Here is a 22,514-nt window from a genome sequence, read left to right on the forward strand (position 1 = left end):
TGTTAGTTCTTATCTCATACTTTCCCTTTACAATTTATTCTTTTTTAGCTCCCCTAGAGCTGTTCTGTTCTCCTGGTGGTTCAGGATCTCTGTAGAAAGTTGAAATTAGAAACTTTGCTTTCACCTCGCGTAGACTGTAGAGGAACACTTGTACATCGGAGAAAGCGAACTTATCAAGAGGAAAAAAAATTTTGCTTTCTAATTAATGGTATTTTTGTTCGTAACACTGTTTTTATTGTTATCTTCTTTCAAGAAAAAAAATATGTTTCTTCATTGAATTATATATATGTATTCTTTTTTAACTTCAGTTGTGTATTCTTAAGATCTTCCAATCCACGGGGCACGTACAGGAAATTATCTTCTTCTACTCATCCAACCTATCTTCTCCTACTTATCCAACCTATCTTCTCCCCCTCATCCATCCTATCTTCTCCCCCTCATCGATCCTATCCTCTCCCCCTCATCCAACCTATCTTTACTCCCTCATCCATCCCATCTTCTCCATCTCATCCAACCTATCTTCCTTCATCCAACCTATCTTCACTCCCTCATCCAACCTATCTTCTCCATCTCATCCAACCTATCTTCTCTATCTCATCCATCCTATTTTCTCCATCTCATCCAATCTATCTTCTCCATCTCATCCAACCTATCTTCTCCTACTCATCTAACCTATCTTTTCCATCTCATCCAACCAATCTCCTCCCCTTCATCCAACCTATCTTCACTCCCTCATCCAACCTATCTTCTCTACCTTATTCACCCTATCTTCTCCATCTCATCCAACCTATCTTCTCCATTTCATCCAACCTATCTTCTCCATCTCATCTATCCTATCTTCTCCATCTCATCCAACCTTCTCCATCTCATCCATCCTATCTGCTCCATCTCATCCAACCTATCTTCTCCATCTCATCCAACCTATCTTCTCCATTTCATCCAACCTATCTTCTCCATCTCATCTATCCTATCTTCTCCATCTCATCCAACCTATCTTCTCCATCTCATCCATCCTATCTGCTCCATCTCATCCAACCTATCTTCTCCATCTCATCCAACCTATCTTCTCGCCCTCATCCAACCTATCTTCTTCATCTCATCCAAACCATCTTCTCTCTCGCATCCAACCTATCTTCTCCCCTTATACAACAAATCTTCTCCCACTCATCCAACCTATCTTCTCCTATTCATCCAACCTATCTTCTCCCCCTCATCCAACCTATCTTCTCCATCTCATCCAACCTATCTTCTCCATCTCATCCATCCTATCTTATCCTCCTCATCCAACCTATCTTCTACTTCTCATCCAACCTATTTTCTCCATCTTATCCAACCTATCTTCTCCCCCTCATCCAACCTATCTTCTACTTCTCATCTAACCTATCTTCTCCCCCTTATCCAACCTATCTTCTCCCCCTTATCCAACCTATCCTCTCCCCCTCATCCAACCTATCTTTTCCATCTCATCCAACCGATCTTCTCACCTCATCCAACCTATCTTCTCTTTCTCTGTGCAATTTACTTTAGTTTAAGGTGAGAAGATGGAATTTTCTGAAGCATAATTGTATTGCATACAAGATTGTGAGACCATTGGCATTGATTTGACTCTGCACATAGTCTGATCAAATCCAATTAAACAAGGTGCCAACTTTATATTCTGGATCATCTATATATAAATTTAGCTTGTCTGTTTGTCTGTTTGTATCTAATAAACGTCAAAACGGCTGAACCAATCAGGCCCAAATTTTGTGTGGGACCTCACGTGGCCCCAGGGAAGGTTTATGAATGATCAAAATTTCAAATATTTGTCTCCATCAAAATTCGATTTTTATTAAATTTTGAAAATTTTGAAAATCCCCGAATTTTTTTGTTAAAATTCGCGAACTTTTTTTTTGTTTTGTATTACGATGTACACAAAGAGAACATGTTCACAATTGAAATAGAAGATGGGCGCGAAGCGCCCTAAGAGCCTAGTGTTTTAATATTATCAACTTGATACGTTGATAAATCGATATATCAAACACATAGTTACTTAAGTTTTATGTCTAAGAATTGAGTCTTCGCCACAAACTCTGATTTTAAAATCACCTGAAACCTTTTGATGTAAACCTTTGATATTTCAAGCTTATTTTATTTGATCTAACATAAGTCATAGTTTTAAATATCTAAATGTTTAGTTGCCAAAATATATATATATAAGGATGATTTAATCAGAGTTTGTAGTAATTAGTTTCTTTGTACCCCAGTTAAATATATGATGGTTACTGACTGTTCTAAAATGTTCTTTGTGTTTAATGTAAAACTATTTCTGTGTTGTTGTCTTATAATCTTTCAATAAGAAGAAGAGAAGGACAAGATGCACATTTCTTATTGTTGTTGATAAAAATAGATAAGAAAATGTCTTCTCAAACATAGTTTTGGAGAGGGTTTGGGGGCTAAACTTATTGCCACCCCCCCCCCTCTACCTCTCTCTCTCTGCTGATTCTGATTGTGAGTTACCTTTTTGTTGATCCGCACAATATATATTTAAATCAGAGGTCGCATTATCTCAACCTTAAGTTCAAGTCTCAAACAAAGGTCTCATTATATCTCAACCTAAAGTTCTATTATATTCATTATTCATTATATCCCAACCTAAAGATCCAACCTCAAACAAAGGTCGCATTATCTCAAACTAAAGATCCAACCTCAAACAAAGGTCGCATTATCTCAAACTAAAGATCCAACCTCAAACAAAGGTCGTATTATCTCAAACTAATTATCTCAAACTAAAGATCCAACCTCAAACAAAGGTCGTATTATCACAACCTAAAGCTCTAGTCTCAAACAGAGGTCGCATATTTTCTGAACCTAAAGCTCTAGTCTCAAACAGAGTTCGCAACTTAAGAAAATTTTTAATAAGTTGTTCATTGTTCATTATTCAAAATTTGTGAAAACTTTAAGTTTCAAACACGCATAGATTATTCAAATCGATTTCACTGCCCTGATTGAGTGTAGAAAGACAGATAAGAGATATAAAAGTATATATTGACCCCCCCCCCCAGGCCCTACCCTAAGGCTGTATATGGTAAAGTTTAGATAAGAGAAGGTTTAAATGCGGGTTACGAACACCGAACTTACACTTTGTTTTACGGCAAATTTTTAATGTAATAAACTATATGGTGCGATTTAACTATTTAAAGATGGGATCCATTCTCTATTTATCTACACTTTCTTTAAAAACTCCAGGATAAATAATTCATTAAATGGCAATCAAAAGCTAACAAAAGTTGCTTACTAAATGTCTTACTAGTTCTTTCTTCTATCTATCTTTTTATCTATCTATTTATCTATTTCCTTACTATCTATCTATCAATCTAGCAATAATTCTATCTTTTTATATCTATTTATCTATCATAATATCTATCTATCTATCTATCTATCTTTTCAAGGTTTGAGATCATTGAAGAGCTGGAGAGAAAGTCAGCTTTCTCTTGAGGATGTTCAGTAGCTCCGGTACACACAACCATTCTTAGACAAGAAGATTATTCAGTTCCATCTACCTCTCCGTACAGTACTCATATACCTCTCAGTACAGTACTCATATACCACTCCGTACAGTACTCATATACCTCTCCTTACAGTACTCATATACCTCTCTCCATACATTACTCATATACCTCTCCGTACAGAACTCATCTATACCTCTCCCTACAGTACTCATATACCTTTCCGTACAGTACTCATATACCTCTCCGTACAGTGCTCATATACATCTCCGTACAGTACTCATATACCTCTCCGTACAGTACTCATATACCTCTCCGTACAGTACTCATATACCTCTCCTTACAGTACTCATATACCTCTCTCCATACATTACTCGTGATACCTCTCCGTACAGAACTCATCTATACCTCGCCCTACAGTACTCATTAACCTTTCCGTACAGTACTCATATACCTCTCCGTACAGTACTCATACTTCTACGTACAGTACTCATATACCTCTCCGTACGGTACTCATATACCTCTCCGTAAAGTAATCATATACCTTTCCGTACAGTACTCATGTTCCGCTATGTACAGTACTCATATACCTCTGCGTGCAGTACTCATATACCTCTCCGTACAGTACTCATTTACCTCTCCGTAAAGAACTCATATACCTCTCCTTACAGTACTCATATACCTCTCCGTACAGTACTCATATACCTCTTCTTCTATACTCTATATCCCAACCAATCCAATCCGAACCTAGAAATCCTTTTTGTGTTTACTCTTAAACAATTTCTCACAAATCAGCGAATCTTATACTTTCCATTAGTACAAACTTGGAAATCAACCCTTCTCCTCCACTGATTCAATTCTTCTAATCTACAATCTAATCTAGTGATCAAAGTTTTCAATTCACAGTTATCCACATAAAGACCTTCCACTTTCATATCTAATCAAAATCAAAATTTTGAAACTTGATTTTGATAAAACTTGATTTCCTTTCAATCTCTATTTAATTTTAGTTTTGCAAGGTCACCCTACAGTGAGACCTATAATATTTATGTGGCTCACCGGCAGAAGTTAGGGAAAGTTTTTTACTTTCCCCACCTACAGTCTATAAACTGTAGTTTTTTATCCCCCTGCAGTCTAATCTGTACTTTATTCCCAGTATAAATTATATATAAATTGTATATTATATTATGTATAAATTGTAGCTTATTTTGTCCCCATTGCGGTGTAAACTGGACGGTTCTAGAAACCGATGATTTTTGTCTGGAACTGTTTAATATCTTGGTATCGATTAATACATTAGACACATGGACTTGTCAAACGATCCGCCATTAGGCCGGGTTTATGCATACTATATGATATTTGATAATGTTTTGATTTATTAGACTATTTCTTGGCGTAGTGTACCTTGATCTCGTGGAATTTGAAATTATAATAATCAAATTAAAACTTGTCAAGTATTCAAGTATTAAATATATTAACGTATTCAAACACTGGTCCAAGGCCTTCATTTTGTAAAGAATTTGATTTTTAAAATAAAATTTGAGCGATTTTTATTTTCAGGGGAAAAAATCTTCTTAGATTAGTTTTCTCTTGTTTTGATGGAATAATGTAATGAGATGAAAAGCGGGGTTTTCGGGCATACAAGAATTTTGATTTGCGCTCAACAAGAAATATGCCAAGACCAAAGGAAAACCAGCACTAAAAAGTTAATCAGTTTAACCTCAACTACTTTAGAATAAAGGTTTTAATGTCTTTCTTTTTATCTGTTGGACAGAATACATACGATGTAAAGGATTAAATGAGTTTAAGGTTGGCAGGCCTTAATCTTAATTTATTGCAAGAACGTTCTAGAAGAACTTTTCCAGGCAGAACATTTACTCCAGGTTTCAAACAAAAACTTTTTTTGAAAACCAACAAAGCTACTTTCCTTATTTTGAACGGAGCTATTTTCCTTGAATTTAGAAGGAGCTATATTTTCCTTAAACTTGACGGAGCTATTTTCCTTGAATTTATACGAAGCTATCGTCCTTTGATTCAGACGGAGCTATTTTCCTTGAATTTAGAAGGAACTATTTTCCTTTAATTTAGATGGAGCTATTTTACTTGAATTTAGACGAAGCTACTTTCCTTGAATTCAGATGGAGCTATTTTCCATTAATTTAGATTGAGCTATTTTCCTTTAATTTAGACGAATCTATTTTCCTTGAATTTAGATGGAGCTTTTTCCTTTAATTTAGATGGAGCTATTTTCCTTGAATTTAGAAGGAACTATTTTCTTTGAATTCAGAAGGAGCTATTTTCCTTGAATTCAGACGGAGCTATTTTCCTTGAATTCTGACGGAATTACAGGGTGTCCTACGAAACATGACAGTTGCTGAATATTTTAAAATGTCTTCTTCCATAATTTTTCAAGTTGTTTGATACCAAATAAAATTATAAGGAACATTATATAGCAGTTTTATTATGGTAAAATCGATCTCAGATTAAGATATATTGGAGCAAAAGATTTTGCTACCGAACTAAACTGCAAAAAGTCTTTAAATCTAATCTAGTATTTGGAAGACGTCATTCTAGACTATTTATTAACTGTCATGTTTCGTGGGACACCCTGTATTTTCCTTGAATTCAGACGCAGCTATTTTCCTTGAATTAAGAAGAAGCTATTTCCCTTGAATTCAGACGGAGCTATTTTCCTTTAATTTAGACGAAACTATTTTCCTTTAATTTAGATGGAGCTTTTTTCCTTGAATTTAGACGGAACTATTTTCCTTGAATTCAGATGAAGCTATTTTCCTTAAATTCAGATGGAACTATTTTCCTTTAATTCAGATGGATTTATTTTCCTCGAACTTAGACGAAACTATTTTCCTTGAATTCACATGGAGCTATTTTCCTTAAATTCAGATGGAACTATTTTCCTTTAATTCAGATGGATTTATTTTCCTCGAACTTAGACGAAACTATTTTCCTTGAATTCAGATGGAGCTATTTTCCTTAAATTCAGATGGAACTATTTTCTTTTAATTCAGATGGAGCTTTTTTCCTTGAATTTAGACGGAACTATTTTCCTTGAATTCAGATGGAGCTATTTTCCTTGAATTCAGATGGAGCTATTTTCCTTTGATTTAGATGGAACTATTTTCATTGAATTCATATGGAGCTATTTTCCTTGAATTTAGACGAAGCTATTTTCCTTGAATTTAGACGAAGCTATTTTCCTTTGATTTAGATAGAGCTATTTTCCTTGAATTTAGAAAATATAAATAGGCTATGGAAATCTTTAAAAATTAAAATACCACCATTAAGAGCTAAATTTATTTGAATTCTTTAAGAGGGATAAAAGTATATGCGTGGGTTTAATATCTGATATCCTATAGATACAAGTTTTTATTGTTGGCGGATCTTACTCTTTGGTTTAGACAAGGTTGGTCAAAGTAGACAATACAAAATAGAAGATTTAAATCCACTAGATCTGGAAAATTTTCTTGGGTAAAAGTTGAGTTAAAAAGACCTCCAAAGTTTTCGTAATGAACAGTAAGTTTGCTATTAATATATTAGGCTGGTTGGTTGATTTGTCTGTTTGTTTGTTTGTATCCAATAAACGTACAAACGGTCGAACAAAAGTGGTCCCAAACTTTTTGTGGTATCTCATATGACCCCAGGGAAGGTTTGTGGATGATTGAAATTAAAAGTTTTTGCCTAGAAAAAATACCACGGAAAAACAGTATTAATAGAAAAATCCGCAACATTTAAATTTTTAAGAGAACTAAAAAAGCTAAATTAAAAGTCTGAAATTCTTACTAGCAAAAGGAGCACTAAGAGCCCTGAAGCCTAAAAATACAGACTTGGCAAGGTTGTCTGTTTTTAAAGGACAAACTAGAATATATGGACCTATGAAATTTATATTGTAAAACAACAATATGTTTTATGATTTTATGACTCGAATATAAAGTTAAAATAAAATAAAGGAAGAATAAACAACTTGAGACATGCATCAACATATCTATACATCGAAATATATAATTATATATATATGAAGGGTGTTAAAAAAAACACTTTACACTTTTTTCTTTCACAGGCTTAATTATAATCCAATCATAAAATTGATATCACAATGTCTACAGGATGTTAGGACTACATGGTTGAAAATTATCGGATTTGGTCAACACTGCTCTGAATATATGCTCTTTATCTCTTGGGGATAAAACTGATCAGCCTACCTGCAGAAAATAACATTACCAAAGCTGAAGAAGGTCCAGAACATGCTTTAAAATTACAAAAATATATTTAAAGGGGTTTAATATTTGCCCAAAGCTTTGTTAGTTAACCGATTACAAGTTCAGGGTCGAGCTAATATGACCAAACACCAATTTGGAGTACACTGTAAGCAACATGCATTTACAGGCAAATGCAAAGCCAGTTCCTTCCCTTCTCCTTTAACAAGGAGAACAGCTGCCGGGGACCAATAATATAAGCTGATGGAACCATATTTTATTGCAAAAAGGAATCTCATACTATACTAAAGCTTTTCCTTGTGTAAATCAACTCTAACTTGGTCTATAAGGGCTCAGCTTTCTGGCAGGATGAAACTTAAAAACAGCCACCACAACCAGCCTCTTATGCAGTTAGCAATGGATTACACCTACAATAACCATAATGTTCGGCCTATATTTGAGAATATTTGGGCCATGGCAAAAAATATGGTTGCCTGGAAGAAATGAGAAAATCTCTATCATCTAAAGCAGTGTGGCGAGAATAGGAAATCCCAGCCGGGTAGGCTGATCAAATCCTTTCCCAAGTGATAAAAAGCATCTTTTCAGAGCAGGGTTGACCAAATCAGATAATTTTTAACCATGTAGTCCTAACATGCTAGAAACACTGTGATATAAATTATGGTCGGATAATAATTATGTCTGTAAGAGAAAAGTGTAAATGTTTTTTTTAACACCCTTTATATTCCTTTTCAATCCCTCCTTTGTAAAACCACGGTTATTCTCTGTGTTTGTATAGAGTTAATGTATTGTTATGAAAACGATATCCTCTACATATAAATATATGATATATATAGATCATATGTTTCAATATTTATGATATATTATAAAGAATATGTATCATGCAGATAAAACCAATCGATTCATGTTTTCCCTTGCTCTGTAATTAGATATAAAACATTATATAGTAATATAATATATAAGTAATAATGGATACAGCTACTTTGAATCTAAAAAGACGAAACCATTTTTTAAAAACTAATATTTCAGAAAGATAAAATGAAAAATGGGGATGCAACATTATTCCTGAAGAGTAGTTTAAATATACAGTACAACTAATGTAGAATAGAACACTCAAACAGTACAATAAGCCTGTACTAAAAATGCCGGAAATCCAAACCTTGGTGTACTGTGTACTGTGCTCAAAATCTGTGTGAATATAAGATTTATGAATTCCCTGAACGCAGAGCCCATAAACTATTGAATGCAAGTGTGAAAACAGAATACTAACTGCTAAATACTGCAGAGGGAACCCTGTTTAGTGAATATACTGACTGTAAACCCTGTCTCGTGAATATATTCCTCCCCTGGAACGGAAATCATTAATGTTGTCTCTGTATGGTTCCTACTGCTAGAATCTAGCTCTGCAAGGGATCCCGGAGTAACGTTTATGAGAACACTTTACTTTTATGGATTTTTTTATTATTCTCATTTTACTATGTATGTATCCGTTACATATCAAGAATTTCATACTTATTTTAAATTTAAAAAAAATACTTTGAAATTAAAAATTAAAAATGTTTCTTCTTTTTAAATAATTAAGGAAAATACAATTCTCCGGGTGCTGATAGGATGAGTGATAAGGTTCGGGTTGCTCTCCGGGTCCGACCCTTAAACCGGAGGGAGTTGGAGCTAGGGACTAGCTCGATCATAGAGATAGATGAGAACAGAACCGTCCTGCATGCTCCATCAACCAAAGACACAAGGTGAGGATATTAAAATGTTATGTGAACTGATCTCCTTCTTTAAACTCTAGTTTTCTAAACCCTATAAAAACAACCTGATTAGAAGAGATCACCTACACTTGTTATGCCAAATATTAAGTATTAATCTCTGTTTGTCTGTTTGGTTATCTGATCATAACTCATATACCCCATAACCGATTTGCTTCACATCTTCATTGAAGAACTCAGGAGAACCACGGGAATGTTCTTAACTGGGTTTTAAAAAGGTGGGGTCGACAAGTTATAATATGATAATTCAAACTTCACCTACAACTCGTTAAACCAATCTTACTACAAAAACTGTTTCATGAGTCCAAATTTTTAAAGTAGATCTTCCCTTACATCTAGGTTTAGGGATTTGTCAATTTATTTTATGTAAACCTCCCATATAAAGAGTGTCATTAATGATTCCTAATATTGTAATTTAACCTTTTTAAAAAAAACGATATTTTTAATTGTTATTTTTGAGCGAATATTTAAATTTCTCCAGTATAGTTTGTAAGATGAGTGGTCAAATTCCCGCTCACAAATCTTGTCTTCGAAGTTTGTCGTTCATAAAACAATAGAGACAAGCAAGAAAATGTTTCTAAATCGTCACGTTAACTGTGAAAATCATGCTTGCATTTACGTTAAACTTCATTTTAGGTAATTATAGAAACATATTTTGAATCTACAGTTTAAAATAAGTAAATATGGTCAAAAAGCGGGACGCAGAGAAGGAGGGTCGGATGTTTATTCAGATTTAGGATTTATATTATTGGATGGAAGAGTTCCAATTTTAACAAAATATTCAGACATGAAAGATATGGAGATTTTAGATTCTAGGTTTATCAAGAAGAGAAGGGGAAAGAATTGGAGAGAGGGTTCTCCGGGGACACAGTTTTATTGGAGGGAGCTAGCTAGGGGCTAGAGGAACCTGGAGGGAGCTAGCTAGGGGCTAGAGGAACCTGGAGGGAGCTAACCAGGGAGTTTGATTATGGTCTAGGGGCTAGAGGAACATGGAGGGAGCTAACCAGGTAGTAGGATTAGGGTCTAGGGGCTAGAGGAACCTGGAGGGAGCTAACCAGGTAGTAGGATTAGGGTCTAGGGGCTAGAGGAACCTGGAGGGAGGTAACCAGGTAGTAGGATTAAGGTCTGGGGCTAAAAGAACCTGGAGGGAGCTTCTTTCCAATTCTTAAAAGTTAATTGATTTAGCTTTTAAAATCTAGAACACCTCCCCCCATCCTCCCCACTTTCTCAGCAAGAAAAGTAAGGTTTAGAATTTGTATTGTTAGAGAGCAAGTCTGGGCATATATAATAATAAATATATTTTCTAGTTAACGATATAGACATATTATTGGATTGTTTTTACAATTTATTTTTCCCATGATTTAACCTTTGCAAACACAATTCTTTTTCTTTGTTTCTTCTCTAAGCTCTCAATTTTCTTATTTTAAATATATAAATATATAGATGTATAAGGTTATAAACGAGAAAAAGTCATTTGATAAAGATTTACAAGTATAACTTTGCGACCTTGTAACGCCATAGCATTATTTTTACTTTCTAGAGATTAAATGATTAGCTTTTATTCCAGACATAATGTATGACGACATCTTTTAGCTAAAACTAAATAAATTCTGTTTTCCGATGAGATGTTTAAGAAAAACATACAATTGTATTAAATGTCTAGTATATAATATATATTGATAATTATATTAATTGTCTAGTATTATACTATATTGATAATTAAAGAATGGTCTTGTATTTATATAAAACATATTGATTGAATGTTTAGTATCAATTAATATAATTATTAATATATATTGTAAACAGTTATAAACAGTATACAATATATATTAATAATCCCAAAGTAAGCGTCTGCAATATGTAAACAGTACCCTGAGCAACATGCGATAGACACTGCAAACAAACCAGAAGAAGAAGGTCAATTTCAATTGACATTACTGTCACAGCTGTGTGACTCCGTTGCTCCTCTAGTTCTGATTTGACGCACAAGTGTAAGAAAAGCAAATTTATTCGGCTACATATTATAAATTCAAAACATTTTTGTTCTTCTAAATATCTCTTCAATAACAGAAGTTATGATCAAAAAGATATAATCAATCTTACTTGCATTTTACTTTAGTTTGACGTGTAGAGGGAAGGGTATACTATACAGTATAGTATATAGTATAGTATTATTTTTAACGTTTTCTTCTTCAGATTTTGCAAATGAATAAGTTCTTGTCTATATTAGGAATCGTTTCCAAGTAAGCAGAGAGAAGGATGAAAAAGAAATAAATCTTCAAGTTCTATTCAAGCAATAAATGTAAAATCTGTAGATGTTGGGAAAATGTAATCTTGGATTAATATGATTTTATTCAAATGTTCCGCATTGCTTCCAGTTTATTTTCTGTGTATTTAACTATCTTTAACGTTGACAACACTCAATTAAACTTTTGATAAATATTAAATTTTTAAAATAGAAATCACTTTAATTGAAAACGCAACTGTACATCTTGAATCGTTTCTGTACGGTACCTGTTCACTTTACCGTTGAACGATTTAAATACTTTCCTCAAATAAATATATTCATATTCCTAAACATTCTAGGCCGGGATTTAGTAAGAAGAAAAGGTGTTGATCATAAATCACTTAAATCCTCCCAGCTTACAATATCTTGGTTACACACAAACACAACAAAAGGAGAACCCGTAGCTGGGCTGGTTTTAGGAGATCCTCGAGTTGGTTTTAGAAAACCCGGAGCTTGTTTTAGAAGAACCCAGAACTGGATTTAGGAGAACCCGGAACTGGTTTTAGGAGAGCCCGGAGCTGGTTTAAAAGAACGAAGCTTGGTTTAGGAGAACCCGGGGTTGGGTTTAAGAGAGCCCGGAGCCGGTTTCAGGAGAATCAGAAGCTGGTTTTGAAACAAATTAAATAAAAGGATCTGGATCTGAGTTTAACAAATTACTGTATGGTTTCTAGGTTAGTAAAAACCTGGTGGAAAACGGAAACTAGTTTGCGGAATTAATTCTGCAGAGTTGACTTCTGGTCTCTGGGATTAAAACTTTCAAAGGAAGATCTAGGATTCAATCTATTACCAGGATCCAGGATCCAGGATCCAGGATCATGATCTATAGGATTGTAATCAAAGATGGTCCAGATACTAAGATAAACAAAAAAGGGCTTGGATTTCAATTTCATGACCCATGCATGTAATAAAATGATTAAAATGAAGAATCTAGGATACAGGATACAGGATTTGGGATGGCAGGATACAGGATACAGGATACAGGATACAGGATACAGGATACAGGATACATGATACAGGATACAGGATACAGGATACAGGATACAGGATACAGGATACAGGATATAGGACACAGGATATAGGATACAGGATATGGGATATGATCATGATTCATGATCCATAAAAATCTATGATTTATGATCCATGATCCAGGATCTATGATTCAGGATCCAGGATTTACGATGCACAATCCATGAAAGAAAAACTAAAAAAGAGATTTCCAAATGTGCCTTTTCTTTCGTAAAATATGAAATGCTATTGTTGCCTGAATGTGATGTTGGTTTCATAAAGGTTGCATGTTGACATAGTATGTGAATACTGTATAAACATCAACATCAAGACTTTATATAGCGTGTAATTCCTGGAACTTGGAGCAAACTTGGATCATTCTTTAAACTTTATATTCTCTTCATACTTACACATTTTCTATCTTTTCTATACTCTAAGCTATATATCTCCTCTATTATACTCTAAGCTATATATCTCCTCTATTATTCTCTAAACTATATATCTCCTCTATTATTCTCTAAACTGTGTATCTCTACTATACTATATACTACATATCTCTTCTATATTCTAAACTATTTATCTCTTCTTTACTCAAAACTACAAATCTCCTCTTTACTCTAAACTATTTATATCCTCTATACTACCGAATTCATATCTCTTTTATACTCTAAACTATATCTCTTCTATACTCTAAACTATATATCTTCTATATTATAAACTACATATCTCTTCTGTACTCCTAACGATATATCTTCTATATTATAAACTACATAAGTCTTCTATACTCTTAACGATATATCTTCTATATTATAAACTATATACTCTATATACTATATACTACTAGACTCTTAACTTTATATCTCCTCTATAATCTAAACTATATATCTCCTTTATACTTTTAACTATATATCTCCAATGTACTCTAAACTATATATCTTCACTATACTTTTAACAATATATCTCCAATATACTCTAAACTATTTATCTCCTCTATACTCTTAACTATATATCTCCTCTCTACTCTAAACTATATATCTCCCCTATACTCTAAACTATATATCTCCTCTATACTCTAAACTTTAAAAATATTTTTTTACTCTCAGACAAATAATATATCTCCTCTAAACAAACTACAAATTTTCTTCTATATTCTAAACCATGTTGTGCAAACAGATGTTGCAAAAATATTTTGGATTTTCTTTCGGCAGATCAAACACATGTTGTTTCTTTAGAAAAAGATTGAATTAAAAAGATAACTGATTCTTGATTAAAACTTGAAATTATAAAACCTTTTTCCTAATCGCTTCTAGGACCGCTAGAACAGTATTTATCTTATTAAAATGTTTCTAAAACGTCTAGAATTATACTTAAAAAATTTCCGAATCAGATTAAAATAAAATTTATTTTCACCAATGTATTTCTTTAACCAACCTTTTTAAAATCCTCCAATAATTCATGCCTCAAACCTTTTGTAATCAACTTTAAAAGACTTCTAAGTAAAAGGTCGTCCATTAATGCTCATCTTTAACGAACATTTCTGTGATATTTTGTTCTTTAATGGTGGATATTTTTGAAACAAAATCCCCACAAATACATTAATTTATGCGATATAATTTCTTTGCCTAAGATAAAATAGAAGACGACACATTCCCAAAATTTATTTACCGTTTATAATATTGGAAATTTATTTACCGTTTATAATATTGGAAATTTATTTACCGTTTATAAAATTGGAAATTTATTTACCGTTTATAATATTGAAAATTTATTTACCGTTTATAATATTGGAAATTTATTTACCGTTTATAATATTGGAAATTTATTTACCGTTTATAATATTGGAAATTTATTTACCGTTTATAATATTGGAAATTTATTTACCGTTTATAATATTGGAAATTTCCGGTCCCCTCTCTTCTTCATCGCTTACAATCCCATTCCATAGAACCTCAGAAAAAATATTTGACGAGATCTGAAAATTTTCACTAACAATATTATCGGCTATTTTTGATACAAAAGAGATGTGTAACTTTATCACAACTTCAGCTATAATTCACCAGACGATCCTCATATCCAACGAATGATTAAATACAATTTAGAATACAAATTAATATAATTAATTTTAGTTATAACTTTTAGCACACAACATTAACTATTGTGTTAAATATCTAATATTTTATTATCGATCGTTAGACTCTCAGACAATCAAAATAACCATGATGACGTCAAAATACAGCTGTACAGGCGTACACAATGTTGGATAAATTGCCAACACCTCGTCTTCCAACACCTCGTCTTTGGATTTTCCTAGATGGAAGTGTCAATGCTGAGCACGGGAATGATGATCTTGCTTCTGTTATTCTCCCTGGGGGGTTTAATACTGTAAAATATGAAACGTGAGACGAGATGATGTTCTTTTATTCTCAAACCTTTCTCTTAATTCCAGCTTTCAACAATTTTTTCAATTTTGTTCGTTTCTTTCATTAACCCTTTCTAACTCTTCATTCTTTCACGTTTACAATTTATTATTTAATTAAGCAGAATTTATAATTCGAAATATTAAATGTTTACGGAAAATATATAAGGATTAGAAAATTATTATTTGTGGCGAGAGATCATTTTTCAATATTCTAAATATGTTCGGGAACCAGCAAACCCTCTATATATGTTAAAGGAAGCATAAACCCTCGATATATGTTAAAGAAGCAGTCTAAACCCTCTATATATGTTAAAGGAAGCATAAACCCTCTATATATGTTAAAGAAGCAGTCTAAACCCTCTATATATGTTTAAGAAGCAGCCTAAACCTTCTATATATGTTAAGGAAGCAGTCTAAACCCTCTATATATGTTTAAGAAGCAGCCTTAACCCTCTATATATGTTAAGGAAGCAGTCTAAACCCTCTATATATGTTTAAGAAGCAGCCTTAACCCTCTATATATGATAAGGAAGCAGTCTAAACCCTCTATATATGTTTCAGAAGCAGCCTAAACCCTCTATATATGATAAGGAAGCAGCCTAAACCCTCTATATATGTTTAAGAAGCAGCCAAAACCCCTTGTATATGATAAGGAAGCAGCCTAAACCCTCTTTATGTGTTAAGGAAGCAGCCTAAACAATCTTTATATGTTTAGGAAGCAGCCTAAAATCTCTTTATATGTTTAAGAAGCAACTAAAACCCTATAAATATGTTCAGGAAGCAGCCTAAACCATCTATATATGTTTAGAAAGAAGCATAAACCCTCTATTCCTTTCATATGCTGCCTTAACCCTATAAATCTATATATCTCTTAAGTAAGCAGCTTAAACCATCTATATATGTTTAGAATGCAGCCAAAACCCTCTAAATATGCTTAGGAAGCAGCCTAAACCCTCTATATATGTTTGGGAGCAGCGCCAACCCTTTACATATGTTTAGGATGATGCCTAAACCCTCTATATATGTTTCTGAAGCATCCTGAACCCTCTGTATATTTTTAAGAAGCAGCATTAATCCTCAATATATGTTTAGGAAGTCGCCTAAATCCACTATTTTTGTTTAGAAGGCATCCTAAACCCTCTATATATGTTTAGGAAGCATCCTAAATCCCCTATATATGTTTAGGAAGCAACACAAATCCTCTATATATGTTTAGAACGCATCCGAAATCCTCTATATATGTTTAGGAAGCAGTTTACGAAGCATCCTGAACCCTCTATCTTTGTTTAGGAAACATCCTAAACCCTCTATATATGTCTAGGAAACATCTTAAATCCTCTATATATGTTTAGGAAGCATCCTAAACCCTCTTATATGTTTAGGAAGCATCCTGAACCCTCTATCTTTGTTTAGGAAGCATCCTAAACCCTCTTTATATGTCTAGGAAGCCGCCTAAAATCTCTTTATTTGTTTAGGAAGCAGCCTAAATCCTTCACCTATGATCACTGTTTCAACTCCTGTGACCCTGGGAGCTATGGCTGGGCCGGTCAGGAGGATATCTTCAACTGTCTGGGAAAGGATATTCTGGATAATGCGTTCAAGGTAAAATCGGTCTGTTAAAATTTTATAATTAACAAGACTGTTAAAATTTTATAATTAACAAGACTGTTAAAGTTTTTAATTAAAAAGACTGTTAAAAGTTTTTAATTAACAGACTGTTAAAAGTTTTTAATTAAAAAGACTGTTAAAAGTTTATAATTAACAAGACTGTGTAAAGTTTATAATTAACAAGACTGTTAAAAGTTTATAATTAACAAGACTGTTTAAAGTTTTTAATTATCAAGACTGTTAAAACTTCTAGGTTTTTTATTAGTCCTGTCACATCTCCTTATCTAGGTTGTATATTCGGCTTGTCAAACATCTTAACCTGGGTTTTATATTAGTTCTGTCTCCCCTCCTAACCTGGGTTTGATATTCGTCTTGTCTCACCTCCTAACCTGGGTTTTATATTAGTTCTGTCTCCCCTCCTAACCTGGGTTTTATATTTGTCCTGTCTCACCTCCTAACCTGGGTTTCATATTAGTCCTGTCAAACATCATAACCTGGGTTTTATATTAGTCCTGTCTCGCCTCCTAACCTGGGTTTTATATTCGTCCTGTCTTATCTCCTAACCTAGGTTTTATATTTGCCCTGTCTCACCTCATAACCTGGGTTTTATATTTGTCCTGTCTCACCTCCTAACCTAGGTTTTATATTAGTCCTGTCTTATCTCCTAACCTAGGTTTTATATTAGTCCTGTCTCACCTCCAAACCTAGGTTTTATATTAGTCCTGTCTCACCTCCTAACCTGGGTTTTATATTCGTCCTGTCTCACCTCCTAACCTGGGTTTCATATTAGTCCTGTCTCACCTCCTAACCTGGGTTTTATATTAGTCCTGTCTTATCTCCTAACCTGGGTTTTATATTCGTCCTGTATCACCTCCTAAGCTAGGTTTTATATTAGTCCTGTCTCACCTCCTAACCTAGGTTTTATATTAGTCCTGTCTCACCTCCTAACCTAGGTTTTATATTAGTCCTGTCTCACCTCCTAACCTGGGTTTTATATTAGCCCTGTCTTATCTCCTAACCTAGGTTTTATATTAGTCCTGTCTTATCTCCTAACCTAGGTTTTATATTAGTCCTGTCTCACCATGTCTAACCTAGGTCTTATATCCGTCCTGTCTCACCATGCCTAGCCTGGGTTTTTATACGGATATTCATCAAACTGTAAAAAGTAGAAGAGAGTAATAACATTAAAACTTTGAAGGACTTCCTAAAACTTTTGTCTGAAGTTGGAAAACTTTAATAAAAGTTCAAACATTTAGATAAACATGAGGTTTTTCAAATTTTGCTCAATGAAGATTTGAATTTAAAATCTTGTTTTTACAATATTTGATTAATTTATTTATAAATACTGCATAAACTACAACAGTACAAACGTACTCCTAAGACTCATATATTCATCTTAGAAGAAAATAGGAAAAATTTAAAATTTAAAAAATAATATTTATTATATACAACACATAAAAAGTATTGGAGGAAAATTGAATTATTGGATATTGATTACACTGGTTCTTTACATACTTTTTATTCAATGTTTTACTTAATTTAACAATTGTAAGCTTTGAAAACAGATTCTTACTTACTCTTCTCTATTCTATTCTATGCTTTTCAATCTTATTCTATTCTATTCAATTCTATTCTGCTATACTTTATTCTTTTAGGCTTTTAGTGCAGTTTGCGCCACTTTTTCAAGTTAACACTTTTTAATGTTGGTTTTAAATTTTTTCTTCTCTCTAAATATTGTATTGTATTGTTTTGTATTGTAATGCATTGTATTGTATTGTATTGTATTGTCTTGTATTGTATTGTATTGTATTGTATTGTATTGTATTGTATTGTACTGTATTGTATTGTATTGTATTGTATTGCATTGTATTGTATTGTATTGTCTTGTCTTGTCTTGTATTGTATTGTATTGTATTGTAATGTATTGTTTTGTACTGTATTGTATTGTATTATACTGTATTGTATTGTATTGTATTGTATTGTATTGTCTTGTCTTGTCTTGTATTGTATTGTATTGTATTGTAATGTATTGTTTTGTACTGTATTGTATTGTATTATACTGTATTGTATTGTATTGTATTGTACTGTATTGTACTGTATTGTACTGTATTGTACTGAATTTTACTGTATTGTATTGTATTGTTTTGTATTGTACTGTGTTGTATTGTATTGTATTGTACCGTATTGTACTGTATTGTTTTGTACTGTATTGTACTGTATTGTTATGTATTGTACTGTATTGTATTGTATTGTATTGCATGGTATTGTATTGTATTGTATTGCATTGTATTGTATTGTATTGTCTTGTCTTGTCTTGTATTGTATTGTATTGTATTGTAATGTATTGTTTTGTACTGTATTGTATTGTATTATACTGTATTGTATTGTATTGTATTGTATTGTACTGTATTGTACTGTATTGTACTGCATTGTTGTATTGTATTGTATTGTATTGTACTGTATTGTACTGTTTTGTACTGTATTGTACTGTATTGTACAGTATTGTTTTGTACTGTATTGTATCGTATTGTATTGTATTGTATTGTACTGTATTGTACTGTATTGTACTGCATTGTACTGTATTGTACTGTTTGTTTGTTTTTTAACTATTTTTTTTCTTCCAGGGTCAAAATTTGAAAAAATAGTGCCAAGAAAGTTTTTTTTTTCAACAAAACAAATTTCTAAACATTTGCTTTTATAAAATTGTGAAAAATTTTGACCATGGGAGAAGATACATACAAAAAATGATCCAAAACTATCCGAAAATGTTGTAACAATCGTTTTTAGATTCGTTTCCCGATTTTTATTTATTTAGGGTAGAGATATTGCAAAGTTTAATGAAATAAAATTTTAACATTATACAGTTTTGAAATTGTAGAAGTTTTATTAATTTTTGTTCTAAAAACGATTAATAAGACTAATTGTAGGGTTATAACGCGTGTATCCTGGCCTACGGTCAGACTGGATCTGGGAAATCCTTCACTATGATGGGATCAAACAAGGATCCAGGGATTATACCAAGATTATGTGATCATCTATTTGAAAGGTTAGACTTTTTATAAAGGTTTAGCATTAAAACCACCAATTCTGTGTTTAGATAATCAAATTATAAAGTTATAAGAAATGAAATAATAATTCCCTTTTAAAGAAAATGAACATTGTCATCGGGATTTTATCTGGAATGTTTCCCTAGGAAATTTATAAATACTTAATGTTAATCAAATCTGTGCTTAAAAATACTTTGTAAGAAAGTGTCAACATTTATCAGAATTTATAAAATGTCCACTATAAATTCTTTACATCGGAGCCCCCCCCCCCTTTTTTATTATACTATAGCTGTCCTACAAATAAAGTCTTGGTATGTGGTTTCTTAACATAACGGACACAATACTGACCAATTTAACCAATCAGAGATTTAAAGGGTTTCACAAAGGTACACTCTAAGAGATTATCAAGTACAGAGAAATGGACCAATTATACACGACGTCACAAGTGTCAAATATAACAAGGAAAACGAAATTTTCTCACAGTAGTTGACATGTTTTCCAAGATTAAATAAAAAAATGTAAAAACAGAAAATAAAGAATATATGAAATTGCACTTTCTTTACTTTAAGATAAGACTTCATTCTATTTTAAACGACCCTCCATACAAAGAGGTGAATGTACGATTTACAACGGTACCTTTTTTTAGCTTTAACGGATCATAAAGGACAGAGAACTCCGTGTGTTCATCTCTAACATGGTTTAAATTCCGGAAAACTGGGGTGCAATAACACTGGAATGTATTGTACTTTGTAACAGGGTTCTTGATAAGAAATGGTCTTATAATATATTGTAAACATTTATATTAATTTCTTCCTCGGATTTTCCCTTTATTTATTGTTTTTTTTTTGTGGGGGGGGGGAGTTGACAATTCATTTCAAGATCCACTATTATTATTTCGCAGTTTAAATTTCATTTAAAGGGACTGTGAGCGTATTTTCAAGTGATCCTTCATGCAAATATGGCAATGTCCGATTCACAACTAGTTGTACCCTTGAAACTATTATCTAATCAATATTGTGGGAGATACTGTTGTTTTTATAGGTTCAAAAGTATTCAACTCTGATAATTTCTATAAGTTTTCCTGCAGTCGAAATGCACAAATTACTTTTGTAGCGAAACCACAACTGAAAATAAACAGTCTTTAAAATTATTAACATTGATATCTAATTCATGATCAGGGCAAAATGTTTAGGGTACCGTTGTTAATCGGGCATTTTAATTTTTGCACGGTGGGTCACTTGACATTACACTAAAAGTCCCTGTGCTGTGTCTTGTTAAATCTAATTTTGAAAAATCCATCTTTTCTAAACTTTATTATTCCGGGACAAACCACAAATTATAATCTACTCGGTCTCCTTTATAAATAATTGATGAGAAATAAATGAACTTTTCTAACAAACAAACACTTGTCTTAGCAAACAACAACAAACAAACACTTGCCCTCGCAAACAACAACAAACAAACACTTGTCCTCGCAAACAACAACAAACTAACACTTGTCCTAGCAAACAAACAAACACTTGTCCTTGCAAACAACAACAAACAAAAACTTGTCCTAGCAAACAACAACAACAAACAAACACTTGTCCTAGCAAACAAACAAACACTTGTCCTTTCAAACAACAACAAACCAACACTTGTCCTAGCAAACAACAACAAACAAACACTTGTCATAGCAAACAACAACAAACAAACAAAATTTCTTCTAATTTCATAACTTTGTTTAAAGGAACTGAACACTCGCCATAAACTCTAATTTTCTATTTTCTTTATCTTTGAAAGATGATGATAATTAACTTAGCCTATTTTATTTAGCAAATTAGACTTTGTGACGAGTTTTCAGTGTTTTTCATGAAAAGATATTTTTTCTTTTCGTTTATTTACAATACATTGTTTTTTTGGTCTTACATTAATTGTTGTGCATTTAGTTAGTTTGTTTTTTTCCTTATGTTTTCTTTTAAGTTCTAATTAAAAAAACGAGTGTGCCAGAATAATTAATTTTAGATTTTTTTAGGAGAATAATATTGCAAACTTTAACACGTACTGTGTTTTGAATTCTTTGGATCTTTATCCAAAGTAAAAAAAAACCAAATTCACAACAGTTCTTACTTTCACATGTTATCGTACTTTGTAGACCCATGTACGGTATAGTCTAGTGTATATAAATGTCTTTATTATCCTGAATAATGGTTCTGAATACGAAATGTAAGATATAAAAAGGCAATAATACAGAAACTATTTACAGCTCTCTCACAATATATTATAATGCCTAGTGAGTACTGATTCAGCAAGGAAGATGTCTGAAAAATATCTGTAATCTTTAAAAAATAAAATTATAAAAATAATTGCAGAACAAGTTTTATCAAGCAATCATTTTTGCGTTGAATTCAACCTTATTTAACTATAATTTAGGAATACACTTCGGTTCATTTGATGTACCGGACCATGTACCTGACCATGTACCGGACCATGTACCGGACCATGTACCGGACCATGTACCGGACCATGTACCGGACCATGTACCGGACCATGTACCTGAACATGTACCGGACCATGTACCGGACCATGTACCTGACCATGTACCTGACCATGTCCCGGACCATGTACCGGACCATGTACCGGACCGACTTTTAGACAGGCAAGTTGTGTACAGTAT

The 22,514-nt window shown here is 32.8% G+C and overlaps 1 protein-coding gene across 2 annotated transcripts in view; it reads left to right on the top strand.

Annotated features, from left to right (window-relative positions):
• The first annotated feature begins 8,753 nt into the window (after nucleotides 1–8,753).
• The window catches only part of LOC111713206 (kinesin-like protein KIF13A), a 48,197-nt gene continuing 34,436 nt past the window's right edge, over nucleotides 8,754–22,514 (top strand). For both annotated transcript variants that reach the window (XM_023488026.1, XM_023488027.1), the window contains exons 1-4: nucleotides 8,754–9,130; nucleotides 9,331–9,465; nucleotides 16,679–16,805; nucleotides 19,739–19,857. In XM_023488026.1, coding sequence (XP_023343794.1) covers nucleotides 9,332–9,465; nucleotides 16,679–16,805; nucleotides 19,739–19,857 — 380 coding nt within the window. In that variant the 5' untranslated portion in view covers nucleotides 8,754–9,130; nucleotide 9,331. The remainder of the gene's footprint in view (nucleotides 9,131–9,330; nucleotides 9,466–16,678; nucleotides 16,806–19,738; nucleotides 19,858–22,514) is intronic.

Source organism: Eurytemora carolleeae, unplaced genomic scaffold (genome assembly GCF_000591075.1).
Source record: "Eurytemora carolleeae unplaced genomic scaffold, Eaff_2.0 scaffold1000, whole genome shotgun sequence".
NCBI lineage: Eukaryota > Metazoa > Arthropoda > Copepoda > Calanoida > Temoridae > Eurytemora > Eurytemora carolleeae.